The following is a 24,250-nucleotide window of genomic DNA, read 5'->3' as shown; positions in this document are numbered from 1 at the left end:
ATCTGCTTATCCGAGTAATTTGATGGACCTTTGGAAGATTGTGCCTCTAGTTTTGACGGTTGAGTTTTGTACAATTTTTTTCCAAAACGATATTAAAGAAGTCGCTGACAGTGCATCGTCTTGTCTAAAACCTTTTTTGACATCAAATGCATCGATGAGATCTTTTCCGACCTTGATAGAGCAGCGTGCATTCTCCATCGTCATTCTGCACAAACGGATTAGTTTGACAGGGATGCCAAAACTAGACATTGCTCGGTCGAGCTCTTCCCTATAGATGCTGTCATACGCGGCTTTAAAATCGATAGAGAAATGGTGGGTATCGATTTGAAGCTCCTGGGTTTTTTCCAAGATCTGCCGTAGTGTGAATATTTGGCCGATAGTGGACTTTCCTGGCCTGAAGCCACACTGATAAGGACCAATCAGGTTGTTGACGAATGGCTTCAGACCTTCACATAATACGGCAGAGAGGATCTTATACGCAATGTTAAGGAGACTGATGCCTCTGTAGTTGGCGCAGTTTAGAGGGTCTCCTTTCTTATGTATCGGGCACACTATGCTGAGATTCCACTCATCGGGCATGCTTTTTTCGACCTTATTTTGCAGATGAGTTGGTGCATTCTCCCTATCAAGTCATCGCCTGCTGGTTTGAATAGTTCGGCAGCGATGCCGTCAGACCCAGCAGCTTTGTTTGACTTCAGTATAGATATAGCTATCTTCACTTCGTCGAGGTCGGGTGGGCGGAATTGTTGATCTGCGTCTTTGCCTAGGTTGAGTGGTTCTATGTCCCTTATAGTGGAATTCGGTTCGTCATCGCCGTTATATAGTTTGGAAAAGTGGTGTTTCCATATTCTCAACGTAGACTGCGATTGTATACTACGATGTTCCATTGATCGTCCTTACGGGCTTCGCTTCGTGGCTGGTACCCTTTGGAGGTTTTTTTTGGTAAAATTCACGAAACTCATTCCTGCTGTGACATCTCTGCTCTCTTTTTTTCCATCTAAGAAAGTGGTGTGCCTCTGTCCTCGTAGAGCTCGTGAACAGCTCTGGTCCCTTTTTGCAGCGCCGTTTTATATGCCTCTTGTTTCGCTGTGTGCGCTTGCCGGCAATCGTCGTCAAACCAGGGGTATTGCTGTTGGGGCCGTGTGAAACCTAGCACTTTAGAGGCGCAAAGGACTCCTTAAGAGGTTAGTAGAGACTCGATCGAAAAGGGCATGGCAGTCTCTTGCGATTGTAGCCGTCTAACGTCGAAACTTTTCACAGTACTTACTTGTTTTGGCTCGGGTCGAGATATCCGTAGCCATCCCTTGGCTACAACGAGGTAGTGGTTCTAGTCAATGTTGCCCTCTCGGAATGTTCGGACATCTTGTTTACTGGAGAAGTGTCGTGCGTTGCAATGTGGTCAATCTGGTTGACAGTTAATTGGTCATTAGATTTTCATGTCGCCTTGTCGATATCAAGATGTTTCCATTGCGTACTAGATAGCAGAACGTCTCGCTCCGCTGCGAAATCGATCAGCCTGAATCCATTGTCGGAGGTGGTGTCGTGCAGGAAAGATGTCTTCTAATAGCAGGAATGATGACTTCTAGTCCCAGCTTGGCGTTAAGATCTCCTAAGACAATTTTAATGACATAGCCAGGGCACTGCTCATATGTCTTGTCCAAGAGCTCGAAGAATATGTCTTGGGTGTCTTCATCTTTCTCCTCTGTTGAGGCATACGCGCAAATTAGGATTATGTTGGCGAATTCAGCCTTGATGCACTTGCTCACACGGTTGAAACTCAAGTATAGTTTCAACAACAAATCCACACCCAAATACACGCTCATTGTTTCAAGTATCAGTCGCCGTAGTACACATCGCAGTTTTTCAGTTTGCGTTTGCCCGGTCCATCCTATCGCGACTACTGGAACTGTGGACGCCACCGATGATTCCATCTCAAGAACTCCCCCGCTGCCGTCTGGATAAGGAGAGGTGCCTTAGTGGAAACACCACCCCCCTCTCTCGTTTGCTGCTCCAATAACTTTCCTTAATTAGAACCCAATTTCTAGTTGAGGTACTAGGCACCAGATGTTCACCGCGGGGAGGTGAGAGTAGGAGTTGATAGACAGAGGTATGGGGTATCTATATTACAAAAAAATTAGTCTTATTCCAATTCCTTTTCTCATTTCGTATCACCCCGCTCCGAGGTAAATGCGGGTAATAGTAATCGTTCGGATACACAGATCAGAGAAATCTCCGAAACATTTTGATGGACGATGAATGTCAGGCTTGTGCGATGCATGCCTTCAAAAGTAAATAGGCTAATAATGCACATTATTCCATGCAAAGCTTCACGGAGTATATACACAATTTTCTCCGACAGCAAAATAACAAAAAGAAAGAAATTCAAGACAATTCAAAGGCAATTCGAGAATCAAATATTCTGTATAAATTGTAAAAACGTCTCGACCTAATGTTGATGCTGAATAAAGTTTTTGAATTAAAAAAAATAGTGCAATAAAACTTCTTTTTTGCTTTGAACTGCATTAGAATGGTACTCTGGTAAAATTTTTAATTGATGCAAATACTTCAATATTTACATATTTTCCAAATCGGTTTTGTTATAGTCTGCTCTGCACAGTATAGCAGGACGGGGATGATGAGGGTCTTATATAGCCCTCTAGAGAGGGCTTTTCTACTCAATTGCTTTAGTCCAAAGAAACAGCGGTTACCAAGTCTGGTGTTGTTTTCTGCCTTGATAGCGGAGCCTAGGTAGACGAAGTCCTTTACTACCCCAAAGTTATGTCTGTCAATGGTGACGTTTTGACAGAGACGTCACGTCGGTGTTGTAGGCTCTTTCTAAATGAGACAGCTTGTTTTACCATCATTAACCGCTAAACCCGCCTCGGCCTCAATACTCACAAAAGCCCCATTGACATTACGCTGAGTTCTTCAGAATATGTCAATTTCATCAGCATATTCTAGTAATTGGACAGACTTTCGAAAGGTGTTGCCTCTTATGTTAACGTGGGTGCTCTGAACTATTCTTTCAAAGACGATGTTAAATAAATCGCATGACAGCGCATAAACTTGTCTTAAGCCGTTTTTGGAATCAAAAGGTTCTGTTAAGTTCTTTCTAACCTTTATGGAGCAGCGTGAATTCCCCATGGTCATCCTGCACAAACGAACAAGTTTGACAGGGATGCCAAAACTAGACATGGCTCACCCACCTCGTCTCTTTAGATTCTGTCATATGCGTCCTTGAAATCGCTGAAAAGATGATGGGTGTTGATTTTATGTTCTTGGGTTTTTTTCTAGGACCTGCCGTAGTGTAAATATTTAATCGACTGTGGACTTTTCTGGCCTAAAACCACACTGATAAGCGTCTTTGAGGTTATTGACGATGGTTTTAGACATTCACCTATTACGGCAAGGATTTTGTAAGCGATTTTAAGTAGACTGCTGCCTCTATAGTTGGTGCAATTTGGAAGATCTACTTTTTTTGGTTGTTTAACACTTCTAGTTTAATGACGAGATCTTCCAATTTGAAAGCTTGCTCGGAAACTCAATAAATATTTGACTAATGAAGTAAATATTGTAGTAATCGTGGCATGATGGTTAGTGCGTTGAACTGTAATGCAAGAAGGGGTCTTGGGTTCAATCCCTGCCTGTGCCACATTAATTTAAAAACATTCATTTTCGCGGGTACTGCCTCTTGCGAGGAATTGAAAAATCCTTCAAGAGTAATTCTTGTCATGAAAAAGTGCTTTCTCAAATTAGCCGTTCGGATTCTGCTTAAAATTGTAGGTCCCTTCCATTCCTGACAACAGTACTCGCACACAGGAATGGTTAAGAGTTGTAAGTCACTAAGCCCTGGTTCCCAACGGACTGTTGCGCCACCCAATTTATTATTTATTTAATGAAGTAAATAACAAATGTTGTTTAAGTGCTGAAATAGCACAATACAAAAAATTAAAATTGTTACTGTTCCGTCATCTTTATTCAGCTCTACCATGAATTCCATTTTAATTGGAAATTTTCACGAATCCCAAAAAACTGTATCATGAAATCCATACGTAATGCAAAATTGTGTGAGATTTTCCACTACGAACAGATTTCTTGATATAGTTTTTCGGGATTCGTAAAAATGTCCCATTGCGATGGAATTCATGATAGGGCTGAATATGTTTTCCTTTTAAACAGGAAATGTAATTATCCCCACACAAAAATGAAAGTAGCTGTTTCGAAAAAAAAAAAAACAAAACTAAACTAAAGAAAATGCCATAATCCTTGAAAATTTAAATGTATTTTTTTTTTAATTTTGTGTGTATGTTACAAATAGTGGTGGAAATATATATATATAGCAATTTGGAAAAGTTTAAACATAATAGGACTTTTTCTTTTTTTTAGGAGACAGTTAAGACATATAATTATATAAATTAAAATTCTTAAAAAATCGTGTTCTTGGGGGAAAAAGAAATATATAAAAATAAACACTGGAATTTTTAAATAATGGATACCATCCAACAAAAAAAAATAAAAATTACGTTGTTTGATGACGGGTTTTGTTGCATTTCACTGCTCACTTTTTTTTTATTTCGGGTTTTCCTCTTAGTTTGAAAAACGCAATTAACTACGATTGTATTTAGATTTTAAAAGTTCTCTTCTTTTAATATTAATTTCTATATTTATATATATATATTTATACTTTTATATAAACTAATGTGCTCTATAAATAAGGTTTTTTATTAAAAAAGAAATCATAATAAAAAAATTAAAAACTGAGTGGCAGAACGCTGTTGGTATAAACAGAACGCTGCAATGGTTTTCTTTTCTTTTTTTGTTTTGTTTGTTCTTTTTTTTATTAAATTAATTTCTCTGTTTTTAGATTTTTAAACTTTTATTTATTTTTTTTTGTTTTATTATTTTCTTTTTATTTTTACTATAATAGATCTGTATAACTACTACAAATACTCTCTTCTTCTTCTGCGTGTTGTGTATTTATGTGGGGGAGGGGGGAGTGTGAGTTTTGTTGTGTTGTGTTGGTTTGGTTGGATGAGACTTTGTTTTGTTGTAAAACTCAAACATCCACTTGAAGATATTAATTAAACACTTATGACGGTGATATAGTCTCACTGAAGATTTTCGTTTTTTCATTTGTTTTGTTTATTTTTCTCTTAAAATGTCCAGTATTTCTAATTCGCAAGATGATGATGTTGATAATTATTGTTATACTGCTATGCCAGGCGAGGCTTCTTTTGATCAGGCATGTCTTCATCTTCATCGTCGTACTCTTCATTGGAATCACTTTCGTAATCAACAAGACCCTGTAACAAAATAATGAAAATATTATAACTGATTCACAAAACTTAATAATAAATAAAACTTTTTTATTATTGAAAAATAACTACAATTTTTACCAAACACATTATTATTCACATTATCGTGCCAAAAGTTGCAAGCTAATATATTAAAAGAATCTTTATCACGTAGGGCGATTCTGAAGACGTCACAAGCATGAACCGTATATTATAGCAGGTATTGTGACATAAATATAAACGGAGAGGAACTGGCTTGGAGTTCTTTGTGGTGCCTTAAGGGGAGATAGCATGTATTCAGCCCTATCATGAATTCCATCGTAATCGGAAATGTTCACGAATCCCGAAAAACTGTATCATGAAATCCGTTCGTAATGCAAAATTATATGAGATTTTCCACTACGAACGGATTTCATGATACAGTTTTTCGGGATTCGTAAAATTTTCCGATTACGATGGAATTCATGATAAAGCTGATTAACTCGTCTTGACTTAAACATTACATTGTTGCTGCTAGGTGCTTAGAATTTCTTCGACGCAAGGTGCGAGAAATGTTTGACCCCTTCTAGATTTGGTTGTAATTAACAAAGCATTCATTCGTCCAAAACTTAAATAAAAGTAGGTGTCCCCGAAACCAAGGTTAAGGTTTTTGGATAAAATACCAAACAGAGCTCTAAAAGTTATAGACAATAGAACTATAACCGACATTTACACCACTGGAAAACAACCGTATATTATTATGCCATTTTTTGTATTACTGATAATTTTACAATTATTGTGAATAATGAATTAGCCAGTATCATGCCCCACAAAAAAAATTTGCCATAATACCCGCACTTCCAGGAATGCCCATCAGTTTCCCTTGAGTTCAATTTCGGACAAACTATCAATCGCACATCCAGAATGTGTAATGCTTTAGCCAACTCTGTATTAACCTTTAAACTTTAGACATGTAAATGATATGAATTTGACTGCCTAAAATTTCCAAGTGAGCTTATCCCAAATTTATCATATACCTCAAATTTTCAGGATCAAGAACTTTCGCAGCCGATCGCCTTTTATAAAGTTAACAGATCATCTTTTAATATCAGGTCAAAAAACAACTTTTTGTATGCCATTTTTGTGTTTTTGAAAGGGTGCTTCAAAAAATAACTCTGTGACTCGATTCGTATGAACCAAAGAGTAAAACTTGTTTCAAAGCTAATAGCTTTAAATTTGAGTCAAATGATATTGTAGAAATTTGTATCAAGAGTTTTGGCAAAATCAATGTACATCGTGTCAACTTCATATCTATTCTCAGGTCTTCAATGTTTCGGAAACGAATTCTATAAGGTTTGAAGTTGTTGATCTACCTTTAAGAATGTCGTGTTAAACAGGTGGAAATATTGACTTACTGTGAAAAGAGATTGAGTCATAAACTAAACTTTCGAAGAGTTTCGAAATAGAGGTTAATTAAGCTAACGGTCTATACTTTTGGAATTACATTTTTGGGACCTTTTTCAAGAATTGGGAAAATAGATGAATATAAAATGTAAAGACCAGTGAAAAAAGGAGACCCTCTAAACTGCACCAACTATAGAGGAATCAGTCTACTTAACATCACTTACAAAACCTTCTCTGTCGTAATATGTGAACGTCTAAATACCATACCTGATAGGTCCTTATCAGTGTGTTTTTAGATCAGGAAAAAACCTAAGAACACCAAATCGACATTCACCATCTTTTCATCGATTTCATGCCCGCATATGAAAGCATCTAAAGTTACGAGCTGTATAAAGCCATTTCTAGTTTTGGCATTCCTGCCAAACTCTTACGTCTGTTCAGGATGACCATGGAGAATTCACGCTGCTCCAAAAAGGTTGGAAACAACTTAACAGAACCTTTCGATGTCAAAAAAAGTTTTAGACAAGGTGATACGCTGTCATGCGATTTTTTTTAATATCGTACTTGAAAGAAAAGAATAGTGCAGAGCTCACACGTCAACACAAGAGGCACTATCTTTCAAAAGTCTGTCCAATACTAGAACTCAGCGTGATATCAATGGGGTTTTTGTGAGTATTGAGGCAGAACCCTCAAAAATGGGTTTAACGGTTAATGAGGGCAAAACAAAGTACATGCTGTCGTCCAGAAAGGACCTACAACACCGACGTCTTGGTCAAAATGTCACCATCGACAGACGTAACTTTGAGGTAGTCAAGGACTTCGTCTACCTAGGCTCCGCTGTAAACGCGGTCCTCTCCTGAAGGACCAAAGGGTCGCTATATAAGACCCTTATCATCCCCGTCCTGCTATACGGCGAGTGTAGGAGAAGATGGAACGACGAGCTGTACGGGTTGTACAGCGACGTAGACTAAGCCAGAAGGGTAAAATTTAAAGGACTAAAGCATCTTGCACATGAGCTACGAACTGAGAACTGTGGATGTTCGCATATTTTGACTTTTCTTTCACATGAGCTTTATTTCTATTCGCAGACAGCGACGAATTGTCAATTTATAATTACCCTTTTTAACAGACAAAACAAGAGTGGTATAATTTTGAGGTTAAATTGAGCGCGAACAATTTATGGCTGAAACACAAACACGCTTCGGCTTCGCCTGACGTTTACGAGTTCAGCCAAAGGAATTCAATGCATGCTATCACAATGGAGCTTCGACCTCACGTTTCTTTTGACAATCGTAAGGAAAAGAGCGTAATGTAACGTTATGTGACTCCCAAACGAAAGCTCTAGTTCAATTATGGCTGAAACACATACACGCTTCAGCTTCGGCTTCGTCTGCGTTACGTTAGGCCTGCTTCGAGGTTGCTTTGAATGACATTTCTATTATTTCATCTCTCCAAAGAGCAAATATTTTGTTTGTTGACATTTTTTTTACAGATGATGAGCTGTCAGACAAAGCAAATGTTCAGATAATTTAACTAGAGCTTCCGTCTGGAGTCACATTACGTTACATTACGTTCTTTTCCTTACGATTGTCAAACGAAACGTAAGGTGGAAGCTCCATTGTGATAGCATGCATGGAATTCCTATGGCTGAACTTGTAAACGTCAGGCGAAGCCGAAGCTGAAGCGTGTTTGTGTTTCAGCCATTATCTGAATATTTGCTTTGTCTGACAGTTCAACAGCTGTTTAAAAATGTGAACGAACAAAATATTTGCTCTTTGGAGGGATGAAATAATAGAAATGTCATTCAAAGCAACCTTGAAGCAAGGCCACCGTAACGCAGACGAAGCCGAAGCTGAAGCGTGTTTGTAATTCAACCATTATTCGTTGCAGTGTGGATGGTATGTGGAACGCGAATAGAGTATGACAATTCGTAGCAAACACACTACAATTCGTTACTACCAAATTGTTTTTACAGAAATGTCTTATTGTAGAGAAGAAAATGCAAATTTTATTATCCTAACATAAGTGTGAATTGGTTTCTTATAATTAAAATGTGTTTTTGTTTGAAATTGACTTTTTGAAACACGTAAAATCACGTTTGTTCGCTCTCACGTGCAAGGCTCTTAAGATGGCTGGGTCACGTAGACCGCATAGAAACCAATGGTCGGGCCCGGAAAGTCTTCGAATCCACACCCCCAGGACAGAGCAGTAGAGGAAGACCGCGAATCAGGTGGCGCGTACAAGTGGAGAGTGACTTGGGACCGAGCTAGATGCAGAAGTTTTTTGGGCGAGGCCCTAGTTCACACAGGACTGTAAAGCCACCTTAAGTAAGTAAGATCAGTGAAAGCTTTGGATGTAAAATGCACACATTTTATTTATTTAATTAAATTTATGACTCAAACCAACGAAGATTGAGGTCAATTATTTAAATAACTAAAGAAGCTTTTAACAGGTATAAACGGGCTGTTCCTATATGATTGAGAAAAGAAGATACCAAAGAAGATTGATTTTGTTGTAGGGTCTGAAGATGTGGAGTTGAAGAATAAAAAGCTGGGATAAAATCCGTCTGATCTAATTTTTAAATGGATAAAATCAAATAGCATTTTGAGAGGGACAAGAGATCGTTTTCAACTTTAATAAGATAATAGTTATAAAGAAGTTCGCTTAATAAAGATTATGTGTTAATGTAAATAGAGTAATCAGAAAGAGATTTTGATGATAAGTAGATTTTTCAAAGTTTGTTACGTCTGTTCCTCAATTTGCCTGTTCATTGTATACCAAAATAAAGAGTATGTGAAGTTTTTCTTAGGAGAGAATGGGACAGACTGATTAACACTACAAGAAAGTAGGGCTTTTATGGCTACATCGATGTGATAATTCATCGGTATTAGGTCAAAATCGATTTGGTTTTAGAGCTCGTTCAATTTCAAACTTCACGTACGAGCCATCGGTTTCTTCTAAGCTGCAATGTTTTAATAGGAGAAACAAATTGTTAATGGGGGTAAAGGCGATTGGGTGTTAATGGAAGAGGAAAACTACAAAATTATGGGCCTCAGAACAAAATATTAAGTTCAGAATTGTTGTACTTTATTAAATTGGAAAATACCACAGTCTGAAAGACAATCAGATAACAACACTTCAATTTCGAAGGATATTGTGAAGGGAATGAAGTATGACTCATCATCACAAGCAGTGTGAGTTATGTTAGGTAGATTAAATTCACCCATACATATTTAAAACTGAATAATTTGGGAAGTTTTTAAAAGAAAGAAGTTTTTAAACTGAACAAATCTAGCAGCAAAGAATAAAGACTTATATTTTAATAAGGTAAACTTTATTGCGATGCATTAAAAGTCAATTAAAATTGGTATTTCTATTAAATAAATATAAAGATTACTGCGGAACTCAGCTGTAGAGTTTATGGGAGAAATTACTTTTAGTTATTGCAAATACAACGTTACACTGGTATGTATTATCTAATCTAAGACCTTTTAATAATCCTAACCATGAGAGAAATGCAGAAATGTTTAGGAAGGATAATAGCACAGATAATAAATATACAGATGTCTCACCCTTATGGCGAGAAATGATATATGAAACTGAAATCAACCAAAAAAAGAGCTTTTTCAAAAAGTTCAACACATTCACTAAATGAATACCCGAAAGCTATGTTGCTCGTCTTCTCTCCTAGGAATGAAAACTAAGGCAAAGAAAAATCTGAAATCTTTTTGTACGTTCTTTTCCTCTCATAATCCTAATGCACAGTTACACATAATACACCAAGATCATTCTTCACAAATGAAAACAAAACTGTTGTATTTTGATTTTTTGTGGTGTGGTGTGGCTGGTGGTGATGCGTTGAAAATAGGTGCAGGAGAGTTGATCGCTTGTTGACGACGAGAAAAAAAATATTTACAGTTGTCTTTGGAAATAGAAACAAAGCTAGGACAAGGTTGTCTTTATAGCTCGAGTTCTTATAATGTAAATGCTAGTTGCGTGCATTCATGTGGATTTTTTTTATAAATTCTTCTTTTTCTTCAATTTTGTAAAATCTCCACCAATAAATTTTTCTGTTTTATATGTTTTTAAACGTAATGAAGTGTTGTTGACTGGTGTCAATTGCATGATTAGGTACCTACATATGTCCAATGTACATGTATGTACCTCATTGTACATAATGTGTCAACAATTAAAATAATATTTGTTTTCTAGTTTAAAAAGAACTGATCTTATTTTTTTTATTCAAAATGGACAAGTAGATTTTGTACAGCAAAAAATAAAATATGTACTGTTTTCGAATAAGGGTCTTCCTGTAGATTTGTATTGTCTGATTTGTATGTTTCCTTGACATAACTGTATAAAAAAAACGTGTTCCTTTTTGATTATTGTAATGGGTCCGATTTGTCGAATTGAAAATGTTGACATTTCTCGACGTTTTAAGGTCCATATAGTGGAAATAAAAGCATTTTGGGAAAATGTCTGTGCGTGTGTACCTACGTTCGTAAGTTCGCGACTTTTTTTTGCTGTCCATAGCTCAAGAACCAGAAGAGATATCGACTGCAAATTTTGTTATACAGATAATACTGTAGAAAGATGCAATTGAGTGGGTGGTTTTTTTTTACAAAAGCAGTTAAAACAAAAGGCGAACATTTTGGTTAACCCTAAATATCTCACGAACCAATAACGATAAAGACTTCAATTAAATTGTATAGGTATTATATATTGTAACGTCTATATAAGGAAGATGGATGGGGCAAGTGTAATCCTGGTTGATCTCTGAGAAAGTTGAAACTGCAGGACGAACGTTTGCGATAAAATAAGTTTCGCAAAAGTCTTGGTGTTTTGATTTGTACCTTCCATTAAATCGATTTCTCTTTCGAGAGAATTCTTTTCATCAGACCAAAGCCTTTTTTTACTCTTTTTAAGTCGACTAATTTTCTGTAATATGTTTATTTTAGATTTTTGATTTGTCATATTTTTGTATTTCTCCAGAAAAGAACCGTTATTTCGTTTTTAAGTTTTCTCTAGAACTAATGAACCGATTTTTTTTTCTGCACAAGCCATTATACTTTCTTAATAATATTTAATGATCAACAAATTCATTACTTTTTATATTTAAACAGACTCTTTGGATAAATGAGCAGGTTCGTGCGATCCAATCGTGCATTTCAATTGTTTTGCTTTTCGTCCAGTTTTTTCAAAGTTTTTTTTTTCAAGTATCTTAGTCTTGAGATTCTTGAATCAGACTGTGATGCAACCCAACCTTATAATCTACCATTATTGTCTGTCAGATATTAAAAAAAGGCTCGGATGCGGCCCACACTGATTACTTCCCATACCGTTAGTTTATTTATTTTTACAAATTTTAAAATAACCAACAATATTTAATATAAGGAAATAGTTTAGTTTGAAAATCTAGTTTTGTTAAATAGATTTTTAGTCAAAAACAAATTTTTGTCAATTTTAGTAGCATATCTTAAATTTTTACAAATTGGATGAATGAAATTAATTTGAGAGATATCAAGAAACGAACACCATTTTTACCAAATCTGCATACTATTTCTTGCAGATTTTTTTTACTGACTGTTAGATTTAAATAAAAAAAACTGCTAATTATCAAAAACAATATTTTCTGTGAAATAAGAAAGAGTTGAAGACAATATTTTTAATTTTGAAAAGCTATTTGAGTCGAAAGTAAATTTTTACGAAGTTTTAAAATTGTTTTTTGTTAGGTTTTAACATTTTTTTTAAATTTTCAGTTCTATTTTTCTCAAAATTGTATTGAGTCAAAAATCAAATTTTACCAAATTTTATTAATTTTCTTGTTTAGGTTTTTATTTTTTGTAAAAAAAAACTGTCAATTTGATTTCTCTAAAAAATTTTCAGAATGTTGAAAACAATATTTCTTATAAATTAAAATTGGTTGGAAACCATGATCTCAAATTTTTGAAAAGATATTTGAGTCGAAAATCAATTTTACCAACTTTTATTGAGTTGTTTTTTAATTTTTTATTTTTTGTAAGAAAAACTGTCAATTCGATTTTTCTCAAAATTTTACTGAATGATGAAAACAATATTTTTTTAAATTAAAAAGTAGTTTAAAGCAAATATCTAAAAGTTTTGAAAAGATATTTGAGTCGAAATTCAATTTTTAAAAACTTTGAGTAGTGTTTTCTCAGGTTTTTATTTTTTATAAAAAAAAATGTCAATTAGATTTTTTTCAAAATTTTACCAGATGTTAAAAACTTTATTTTTCGTTGCACAAAATTGGTTTGGAGATAAAATAATTTTGTATTCGTAAAATTTTCGAGGTAACATTGTTTAGTTTTTTTTTGATTTATAAAAAACCTTTACTTGGATTTTTTCAAAAAATATATTTTTATCTGTATATCAAAATTTATTTGAAGTCGATATCTCTTCTGATTTTGAGCTATGGACGACGAGAAAAACGTCGCGAAGGTACGATCATACGATCGTACGAACGTAAAACACAGAAACCAAATCATCTGCACATTCACTTGCCCACACAATATTTTCATATAGCAATGCACAAGCAACTTCTTCTATTCTCCTTACCTGACACCTAACAATCGACATTCACAAAAAAATAAACAAAAAAAAGATCCAACATTATCACCCCTTTCTTCTTTTACGCATCAAAACGCGCATAAAAAAAAGAAATACATTTGTTTGCAACGGACTAAACTTTGTTTTTGTATTCGTTGGCAAACAAAATAACAAATGAGAAGAGAAAAGTTTCTAAAACGAAAAAAAATAGCAAGGCAAAAAGAGCTTTCTCAGCTTTATTTTTAAAAGCTCTTGTCTGTTAAGGCTTGTCTGTTAAGAGAAAAAAATGTTTCATTTTTTCCTGCTGGGATGAGACATCTGTATAAATTTATTATCTGTGATAATAGCTTTTAAAATCGGAAAGAGATTTATGAGATACTCGTTTCCATGGTATAAAAGATGCGAATGAAGAGAGATCATTGGCTTAATTAACAAAAAAAATAAGATAAGAAGGATAAAGGCGCACACTGCTTAAACCTCTTTCGTCTCTAAAGCGAGCCATTACATGTTTGTTTTCGATAGATGATTTAGCGAAAAGTAATACAAGAGGATTAAGAGGGAAAATCGAAAGAGAATATTTAAAGATTTCTGTTTACTTGCATCTTATGAGTTCGTTTTTCAAACAATTATGGGCTCAGAAATTTTAAATTAGTTTAGGGGTGAAAGTTATGTGGCGCCTTGGACTATTTCCTCAAGAATATGGAACTTACCACCAGTATGTTATGAGTATGAGTATTAGTCATCGGAATACGTTTAGTTAAAACAATCAACTAATGCGTCTTAAAGAGAGATTGTACCCAACTAACATTAGTAGATTTCCGTGTTTTCCTAGGCAAAAAACAAGAGTAGTCTAGTAATGGGCTTTAGGATATTTCAATTTAAAAGAATCTTATTGATCCCTTAGTATTTTAAATTGCACAAAACATTCCCGTACCCCATAAAAACTCTAATAATAATACTTTTTATCATTAAACTTACCTTTTTAATAACATTGTCTGAAGGGTTCGCAGTTGTTGTTAACGCTAGAGCAGTTTCTTTTTCAACAGCATCAGCCTCTCCATTGGCAGTTACCGCAGACAATACTGCTGCCGCACCAACACTCAATATACCATCACAATTTGTACTGTTTACAGTAGTACTAGCAGCTATAGCGGCAACAACAGCTGATACAGCGTCCGCAGCCGCTCTATTGGTGGTGGAAGTTGTATTACCAGTCGTTATGATGGTGGAAATATTTGATGGCCCATCAATAATATCTGATTTACTACTTGCATGTGATATTTTCAGTGAAGAAGCTGAAGATGTTTCCTCTTCTTCGGATGATGAAGAAGATGACGATGATGATGGGTCAAGATGCGTATTTTGTGAAGCAACTACTTCGCTGGAATTTGTAATGATCGTTGTTGTTTTATCTTTAATATCCTGCGAATGGGGTTCCTTTTGCTTTTGCTGGGGTTGTTGTTGATGTTTTTGTTGTGACAATGATTCGGACGAGGACGAAGAAGACGACGAAGAAGAATTCGAGGACGACGACGAGAGAGACAGCTCTTGCTGTTGATGCGAAATCACTAACGCTGCAGCATTCTGTTGATTGGACTGTTGTTGCGTGCTAGTAAGCGTCACTTGCTGCTGTTGGAAATTATGCAAAGGGTGCTGTTGCATTGTTAGGGCGGTATTATGACCCTGTGGCGGTGAGTTTGATGAGTGCGGAGGCGAAGACGATGCTGTCGACGAACCACTGCTGCTGCTGCTTCCACTCACACTTCCAGGTGACAACGAAGTGGAGGATGTGTTTAAACTGCTGCTGCTGCTGTTTGTCATTGAGTGAATTGCAGTTGACGAATTGTTCGGCGACTTATTCTGCTGCGCAGATTGAGGACCGTTCTTTTCAACTGGTTTACCTACAAACAGTGATGAACTAACTGAATTGGTTATTTTGTATTCATTTAATACTCACTCTTCATAACATTGTAAGAATCAAGCTCCTCGGCAAAATCTTCTTCTTCATTAAACCACATCTCTTCGTCTTCATCTAGCTGCCTTTGATCACGACGGTATCGGCCACTTCTGATTATTGGTAGAGTGCTATTTTTTTTTTAAAACATTAAAATAATGTAAATTTTATAAACTCTATGAAACTTACTTGTCAATAGCCAACTTGTCGCGATCCTTTATTCGGTCTTGGTATTGATCGTATCGGGTCTTCAGATACTTAAACGTTTGTACATATTCGATTTCATCAAATATTTTACTGAAATTCTCAACAAAATATACGCAAAGGGATTTTATGTCCTCGAGTTTAATATACTCAAATAATTCTAATATAGCCGATTCGAGTAGATTATATCTGCCATTATTTCTAATGAATGCGTCAACAACTGGTGCAAATAAGTTACCCTTAACAATATGTCTGGAAGAATACAAGCAAATAATTAATTATTAAAAAGGATAGATTTTGTAAATTTGTTATTAAGAACCTAGGAGAATGCATTTTGGGATCTCTAAAGGCTAAACATGGTGAAAATAACTAAAAAATGAACACTACTTAAAGAATAGAACATCTGTTTTGTTATCATCGTTTCAAAATCGCCACACGTTCTACGTTATTTGTGATCATGCACAAAATTGGTGTTCCTATCTTGTTTGAACTTTTTCAGGTTTTCCTTAGTAGTGTCGGCTGTTATAAAGCTTGAATCCCCGACCCTAATAACCTTTTTGCAAACATTGAGTTTTCTTTGGGTTAAATAGATTTTTGTCTCAATTCAAGACACAATTCGTCACCCTAAAATTGGGTTGCCGTAAACGCCAAAATCACTTTTTGGACTTGGTATGCAGTTTTATGTTTTCGGGTAGCTCTTTCCAAATATTCTATCCGCTTTGATTTGACGTAAATGCCAAAGTTTAGCGTTCACGTCAAATTTTCCATACAATTTACGCAAACTTTTCATTAAGAATTGTTTTGACGTACGTCCTACTTTTGGGCTTTACAGCTAAAAAAAAACACCTACAAGCAGTAAAATTGCTGAGTTTAATAGACATAAAGATGATTAAGTATTCATAAAGAGCCAATGAGGCCTCAACAGAAATAACTTAGAGCCAAAAAATTGAATAATTAGTTTTAGCCTCCAAAGTGTTTTATCGCTTCCCAAATGAAATAGGTCCTATTTTTATTACACTCGAAAACTTAGTGTATTTAACTTAACTGCAACAGTTTGTCCCTCGGTCAAAAAACCAAAAACAACATACTACGCCATTTGCAGTGGTCGTTCTGATGACGATATAGCCAGTGCTCTAATAAAAATACTGCATCAAGTCTTGAATAAATATTTGACTACACCAGTCACCCAACTTGAAAGTCATATTTCAAAAATGTTCAGTTCCAGGACTCTCACTTATACAAGAGGTTGACACTGTTCATAGTGCAATAGAAAAGCATCTAAAGAATATTGAGATACATAGTCCATTGGCACTTGAAAGGCAACTTAAGAACATACGCTATGAGAAGGTGACTCTAAAATTAATTCAGATAACACTGTGCAAGTCACTTAAATTTTTCAGCTATTTTTTTAAATACGAAAATCCACACTTTTTTTTACCTATCTTTTAAAACAAATGCTAGAGACGTTAATTATAAATCGATTGTAATAATTAAAAAACCTATTGATACTAATTTGGGAACACAGAAGAACTTATATTATCAAAATCTTAATACAATTCACAAAACGAAAAATATATCAAACGGAAAAATTATATAAAAAGTTAGTATCCTTTTATATCATCAGAGGATTCAAAATATTTTGAAGTTCTTTTTAAAAAATTGAAATCAAAATTCTTCAATTATTTTAAAATGTATACAGTGTTTGGAGTCAATTTATGGAGTTATTAAGGGGTCTATTATGTAGGACACTAAGAACAAAGTTGAGTTGAACCTGGCAATCGGTATTAGCTAACACAACTAGTTGACTGTCACAAGTCAAGCACGAGTCAACGAGTAGTCAACTAAAAAATGGTTGACTTTTTAAGTGTTTTCGTATTATGTAAGCCAGTTAGTTTTGATTGTTGTCAAAATTCAACAACTGATATTTACCGGTTGTGTAGTGAATTTGTGTGTACAAAAAAATAACAGTACGCATCAACAGTGAATTGAAAAGTATTTTTTAAGAAAATGGAGCAAAAAATGTAAGTTTTACAAATAATAATATAAACATTTGTAAGAAAATAATTTGTTTAGATTAAAAATCTCTAAACCTGCCCAATTCGAGAGGTTGATTGAGGTTCTGCAGCAAAACCAGAGCTGGCCAGAGGCAAGGGACAATTCGGTCCCACAAAAAGAACCCAAGACGAACAATGGGAAAATATAGCTGTTCAACTGAATAGCATTGGACCACCATCAAGAACAGCGAAACAATGGAAAAGGGTAAGTTTAACTGAATGAAAAAGCCATCATTTTTTTACAAAGTATATACGCATATACAGGTATGGATCCATTACTGCATATAAGTTTAACCACACTGGAAGAGAGCGCGGTTGGATTGATTCAACTGCAAAAATCAGCGAATCCAACAGGAACCGCATTTGGACTGAACGCTTTGGGATCCTCATCCTCATCCTCACTACCTCATGATAACTTTTCACCACTTAAAGAGGAAAACGTCTCAGCATCCACATCATTGTCCAGGAAAGCTAAGAAGAGAAAGCCATTGCATTGAGGAAGAAAGAATTGGGTATCTTAAAACTCAGACAGAAAACCATACCCAAATGATGAAGCTGTTAAAGAACATAGAAAATACAAACTATAAAAACTAGCAAATAAACAAAAGATGGAATTGAAGAAAAAATCTATCGAGCTTAAAAAGAAAAAATGTGGAGAAACTTCGGAGCTCCAAGCTTTGAATGTGCAGATCAAAAAACAGGAAAATCGAGATCCTGCAACTTTAAACAACCTTCTCAAAATAGCTTTTTTTAAAGAATAATATTCTGTGAATTTTTTTCCTATTAATAAAAATAAATTTTTGAACACTACGTAGAAAACTACTTTAAAAAAACATGTGGAATATATCTATATTTATTTTTTTCAAAAATACTGCCTTTTATTGAAATATGAAAAATTTCTTCACTTTAAATAGACATTTTTTTTTTAAATTTATTATTGAAATGCCGTATGTGTCCATTTGTTGACGTACCAACGTGTATGAATAGAAGAAAATTTTGTTTGGATTGGCGTATACGGCAGTCATTTTTTAAGAAATTTTAAATAATTTAAAAACTAAATGTGTTTTAGAATATCTTATAACATTTTCTGAATAATGATTTCCATATGAATATCTTGTCAAAAAATGAAACAATCCCAGCGGTTTGTTTTCATGCACTTGACTTCCAAACCTTTAAATGTGATTTCCCAATAATAATTTCACTATCATTATCATCTCCGGAGTCTATATTATTATAAAGAAAGGATTGAGACCGTCCTAAAAGGTTGGGTTATTGTTTGACTAAGAAAGCGAAGCCAAGTAGAATTTTGATTCTCCCGCAATGACGATTTCAATAATGATAATAGCTTATAATTTTTTGAATGGAGTCGGACAGAGCATTAAATGAGTTAGAAGTTGAATTTCAGTTCAGATAACTTCGTTTACTTGTGAGTTTTCAAATCCCCATTTGCGGTAACATTATTTAGTACATCACGAATGAATGTGTCCATTGTTACTAAAGAAAATGGCGCACAATTTTCATTGATTTAATAAAATGTTAAAGCTATTTTAGCAATTTACTAAGCTTCAAAAATGATTTACCTAATTTTAAAGGATTTTAAATTCTTAATATCTCTTAACACAGTTAAAATCACGTAATGGTTACTTTAAATTTTGACAATTGGCTACATCCATATGAAATCTGTACAGTTACTCTTATAAGAACAGTGGATAGAATAGTCCAGTCAACAATTCAGAATTCCAATTAATAGGTCCGTTTTTGCCTATTTCATTTGTTTATTTTTACGAACTATCACTTTTTAAACATGTTTGGATGCTCGTTTTTTAATAAAATCCAATAAGCAATTTACTAGTATGAAAAGGAAAGAAACGTTTTAAATTGTGGGCTCTCTTAGTAAATTGCTAAATATTTAACAAATTGTTATTTTAAACAAAAATTAAATAAATAAATTAGGTGGCGCAACAGTCCATTGAAAGCTATGACCGATTGACCATTTCTGTGCGTCTCAACCACTGCTGTGCGTGAGTACTGTTGTCAGGGATGAAGGGGACCTACAGTTTTAGGCAGAATTCAAACGGCTAATTTGAGAAAGAACTTTTAATGACAAGCATTACTCTTGAAGAATTTGTCAATTCCTCGCAAGAGGCAGTACCCGTGACAAAAAAAAAATTAGATGGCATAAGCAGGTATTGAACCCAAGACCTCTGGCATGACAACGCACTAACATCATGGGACGGGTTATATCAATACTCAACCCTTAGCGAACACGTCTCATACTGGCCACATTGTGGCCACATGAAGTTACTCATTACCCCCCGATGAAAAGCCAGATTGAACAAGACTTGTTTTAATTGGTTAATTTATAGTCGACTGAAAGAAAAAGAATATTTGAATTGAACAATGGTTACCAAGCAAAGGAAACTAACGCTCAAAGCGGCGGCAAGCATTTTTTTTTTGGCTAACTATGTAACGAAGTCACCTCTCAAACCTGCCCGCCACCATCAGATGTCATTTGTTGTATTAGTTTAAAAGGTTAAGACCTATAATTCCACTTCTTTAAGCCTAGTGTAATCCTAATTAGCCGGTAATGGTAAAGCCAATAATAAGTCAGTAGAGATTAAGTAAATTTAAGTCAACTTGAAATTTTTGATAAGAATCTGTTCAATCACTACTGACTTAAGTGTTTAATTGTTGAAAATCCTCGTATCTTGTAGTTTTTTGCGGAAGAATGTCAATGATTTATTAGATTCCAAAAAAGGATTAAAATAATTTTATTGCATTGTATTGCGAATTCTTTAAAATCGTTTTGGGAAGCATTATACAAAACTCACTCGTCAATGCTATAGGCACAATCTTCAAAATGTTTCTCCAATTAAATTCAATTCAGACAACACCAGCGTTGAAATAAAATGAAGAATAACTCTTGCAAATAGGATTTTCTTTGGACTTACGACAGAAATTGAGAACTAAAGCCACCCCTCGAACAATTAAAGCGAACCACTTAAAATCTCACTCGGTGCTGAGACATTTAATTTATCAAAAGAAAAATTCTATTGGTAGTGTGCCGTCTCGACTCAAGAAATGGAGAGTGGATGAGTGGCTGTACTACCTGTACAAGTTACTCAAGTGACGAACGCAAGTGGAGAGGGTTTGAACCAACTGAGATTACAAAACTTGATACAACTAGTTAGAGACGAAGCTGATTGGAAACGTATGTATATTGGTTAAGGTCTAGGTACGTCCTGGGCTATAAGTAAGGATTGTTACGGAATAACTTGTTCATGTATGGCCAGCCTAATAATGTAAATTCTTTTTTATTTTTCAATTTCTCAAAGAATAACTAAAATAACGAAGAATGTTTATCCCACCACAAAAGCTCCTATGCTTCGTATTGTAGAATTTAATATTTTCAATAAGAAGTTCCTAAGATCTAAAAATCTAGAGTAAATATTGTTTTTATAAAAGAGATGATGTTTTTCCATTTCTAACATGAATGCCGAAGGCTTACCTCGCTTATACAGGTTTTTTTTTTTAACTAGGACGAGCCAACGAGTCGAAATTATTAAAATTTACTACCGAAATTCGGAGTCAGTGGCCTTAACGTTAAGAGCGCTACGTCCAATTTATGGTCGTCATAATCGTCCTGGCAGATCAACAATTGAGCGTCTAGTGAACAAATTTGAATCCACAGACATAGTACAAAATTTTAACTTGCCTATTGAGACAAAGAAGTGCCCTAATTGTCGATAATATTGCTGCCGCTGAGGCTTCAGTTGCAGAAAGCCCAAATGTGTCTCTCACACATCGTTCTCAAGCGTTGGGCATCTCTATCACTTCGTTGTGGGGAGTTTTGCGCAAAGATCTTGAACTAAAGCCGCTTGAGCACCAGAAGCCTCGTATGTTCGTAAAATTGGGCTGAGCAACAACTTAAAAATGATTCGGATTTTCATCGAAAAATCATCTTAAGCGATGAGACTCATTCTTCTGGCTGAATGACTTCGTCACTAAACAAAATACGTGGTATTGGTCAGGCAGCAATCCACACTAGACTAGACTATTTCCTGTGGGGCTACGTCAAGTCTATGGTCTGTGCCAACAAGCCAGTGACGATAGATGAACTTCGTACGAATATATACGAACGTAAAATAATGCTTGAAAACCGACGTAAATTGGGTTCAGCGTCAGCAAGCGTGCCCGTGGTGGCCATGCAAAACAAATTGAGTTCCATACAGGAATATAGAATTTCATTGATGTCCGAAACCGTTTTTTTTTTTATTAAATAAATATTTTGTACCACTCTTATTGAAGAACCCGAAAATTTATCAACAAGCAGGCGATTTTTTTCGTTTTCTTAAGATTTCAAAATATCCAATGAGGTGAGGCGCTTGCGTTCGATCATTTTTTCTAAACTAAACTAACATATAAGTCGTGGTGTAGTGCGTAGAATATTTAACCTTCCAACATAAAAGCATTCTTCCAACAATTGTGTTTCTAGAGTCAGAAAAGAGCTTACAGTTCCCAAACTCTTGGACACCCAGTCTAAAGTTAAAAAACTAGCACCCAATTAAAAAAAATTACTTAAAAATAAATTGAATAAAAATATGTCTTAACTATGAAAGTATAACTTAATATTACAAATTAAACTTACCTATTATAAAACTCGTCTTTAAGTGCAATTATTTTTCTTAAAAGTCTAAGGGCGCCAAGAACGAGGAACGTATGTGTGCTTTTCATAAGCACTAGTATTCTCTTGAGGAGATCTTTTTGTATTATAAAATTCTTTATGTGATACGTGTGATGTTCTACACAAAATGATAGAATGTCCAAAACCAGACCCAACAATTGCGCCGTTTGATAATCTTCGTTCTGTGGTCTATCACCAATGGTATTCATTAAAAGTGGAGCTATAAAGACAATAATTAATAAAACTTCTTCTGTTTTTGTTGAAACAAATGTAAATTATGAATTTTTACCAATTAACGTTTGAATACTATGCTTGTAAAAGAAATTTAGGAAGTCCCCCTTCTCGGTGAGCATGTTCTCTGGTTCTAGGAGAATTTTTATCACACCCATTAATTGCACCGCTCCACCCAATTCTGGCTCGGAATCAGTCAACATTTGTTCAATAGCTATATTAAGTAGCATTCGTCCCTAATAAATATACAAAACAACAAATATAAAAAAGATGTTCAGAATTAAAAAGAAAAAGGTTATCATCTTACCCCGTCAGTCCTGCTCACCTGCTGCAATGTATAATTGCGTACAACCAATGGCGAAAACTCAACAATTGCAGTTAGAATATCAATAGAAGCTGATTTTGTCTTCTGATCGGCCATTATCAAGGTTATTTCTAGAGCCTGGAGAATTCCCAAGCACGTCAAGGTTTTGTAGAACGAATCTTTACCTTGTGGTTGCAAATTTTGAGCATAGTTGCAAAATTCTTTCAAAAAGAGTACAATGTCACGACGTTTCGCCTCCGTTGTATTTGGATCGGTGAGCAGAGTAAACATATCGACCAGAAAACGCTCGTCCTCCTGTATCAGTGTGACAATTTCGACTTTATTGAAGAATATAAAACTGGAGAGCGTATTCAGCATGTTATCTTCGACAAAAACCGAAGGCGTTGGCAATATGATATCCTGAATGTATTGCACTCGGAACGTTTGATGGATTTTTGCCAGCAGATCTTGGTTTCGGATTGGGATGGCTTCACGAAATTTTGCCAATTGTTTTAAGTATTGGCGATGTTTTTTCGGTTGCGTAAGATTGGGATCGTATTCCAAGCAGCCAACTACATCGAATATTGTGTCCTCTGCAAACATTATTTCAAAAAGTGCATTCTTGTTCAGCAGAAAGATGTTCTTGAAGATCTCGAAGAGATGATGGAGACCTTCCATGTTCTCTAGATCTTCGCATACGTGAAAAAGATTTAGCAATTTCTTGATATAATTTTCAGATTGCAGGGCCGTTGAGAGCTTCTCTTTGCGCAGGGGTGTGGTTAAACAATTTTGTATTGTTTCTGCGATGTCCTCGAGTCGACCTAGTTCGCAGGGTGGTAACTCAATTGGTGGTGCTGTATCGGACATATCCTCAAAGCGCTCATCTTCAGACTCTTCGACTATGTCTTGGGTAATCTCAACCGATGGGTCTTTACCTTGCACCTTAAATGAAATAAAATAAAATATTTTAAAAATATTCAAGTACATATAAGAAAATGTTAAATTATGACTAAAAATAAAAAAATCTTTTCAAATACTCAAACAAACGAATTCGATTGCTTTTTCAATCTATGTTTTGTTGAGAAATCAGGAAATAAAATATTCAAAAAGCATCTTTTTCACATTGCGTTAAAAAAGTTCTTCATTTTTAAGCATAAATATTCTTAAACTTTTTTGATACTAAGCGCTTTTTATGGAACGTTGAAAGTCTTGTCTTCATGAAATCAAACAGAGATCATTTTATTGAAATCATTTTTGCGAATCTCGAAGTGGATGATTAAGACAAGAATAAATTGAAGGCTCGTTCCACATTACACGGTTTTAACCGTATGGCAAAAAACCGGACAGCATAAACCGGATTAATGACTAATTACACATTATACGGTTTTAACCATACGGTAAAACACGATATATGCAGGGTTCCTGTGCTAATCGAACTCTGCCGCACGAATAAAATCGTATTATGTGAAAACATGTATTTCGTCACGTACGCCACTAAGCTTACCGCGCCGTCCGGCTGCCGTATACTATATGTATATATAGTGGCAGTAGACGGTTACTACACGGCGGGGCGCC

The 24,250-nt window shown here is 35.1% G+C and overlaps 1 protein-coding gene across 1 annotated transcript in view; it reads right to left on the bottom strand.

The window, feature by feature from the left end:
- Nucleotides 1-4,263: 4,263 nt before the first annotated feature.
- The window catches only part of LOC129954163 (serine/threonine-protein phosphatase 4 regulatory subunit 3), a 42,092-nt gene continuing 22,105 nt past the window's right edge, over nt 4,264-24,250 (bottom strand). Inside the window, exons 4-10 of the mRNA XM_056067887.1 lie at nt 22,679-23,617; nt 22,430-22,607; nt 22,105-22,360; nt 15,388-15,654; nt 15,202-15,329; nt 14,223-15,145; nt 4,264-5,303 (exon numbers count right to left, since the gene is read on the bottom strand). Of these exons, the coding sequence (XP_055923862.1) occupies nt 5,214-5,303; nt 14,223-15,145; nt 15,202-15,329; nt 15,388-15,654; nt 22,105-22,360; nt 22,430-22,607; nt 22,679-23,617 (2,781 nt within the window). The 3' untranslated portion in view covers nt 4,264-5,213. The remainder of the gene's footprint in view (nt 5,304-14,222; nt 15,146-15,201; nt 15,330-15,387; nt 15,655-22,104; nt 22,361-22,429; nt 22,608-22,678; nt 23,618-24,250) is intronic.

The sequence above is a fragment of the Eupeodes corollae genome, chromosome 1, assembly GCF_945859685.1.
Source record: "Eupeodes corollae chromosome 1, idEupCoro1.1, whole genome shotgun sequence".
Taxonomy (NCBI): Eukaryota; Metazoa; Arthropoda; class Insecta; order Diptera; family Syrphidae; genus Eupeodes; species Eupeodes corollae.
This window is presented reverse-complemented; position numbering and strand designations above follow the sequence as displayed.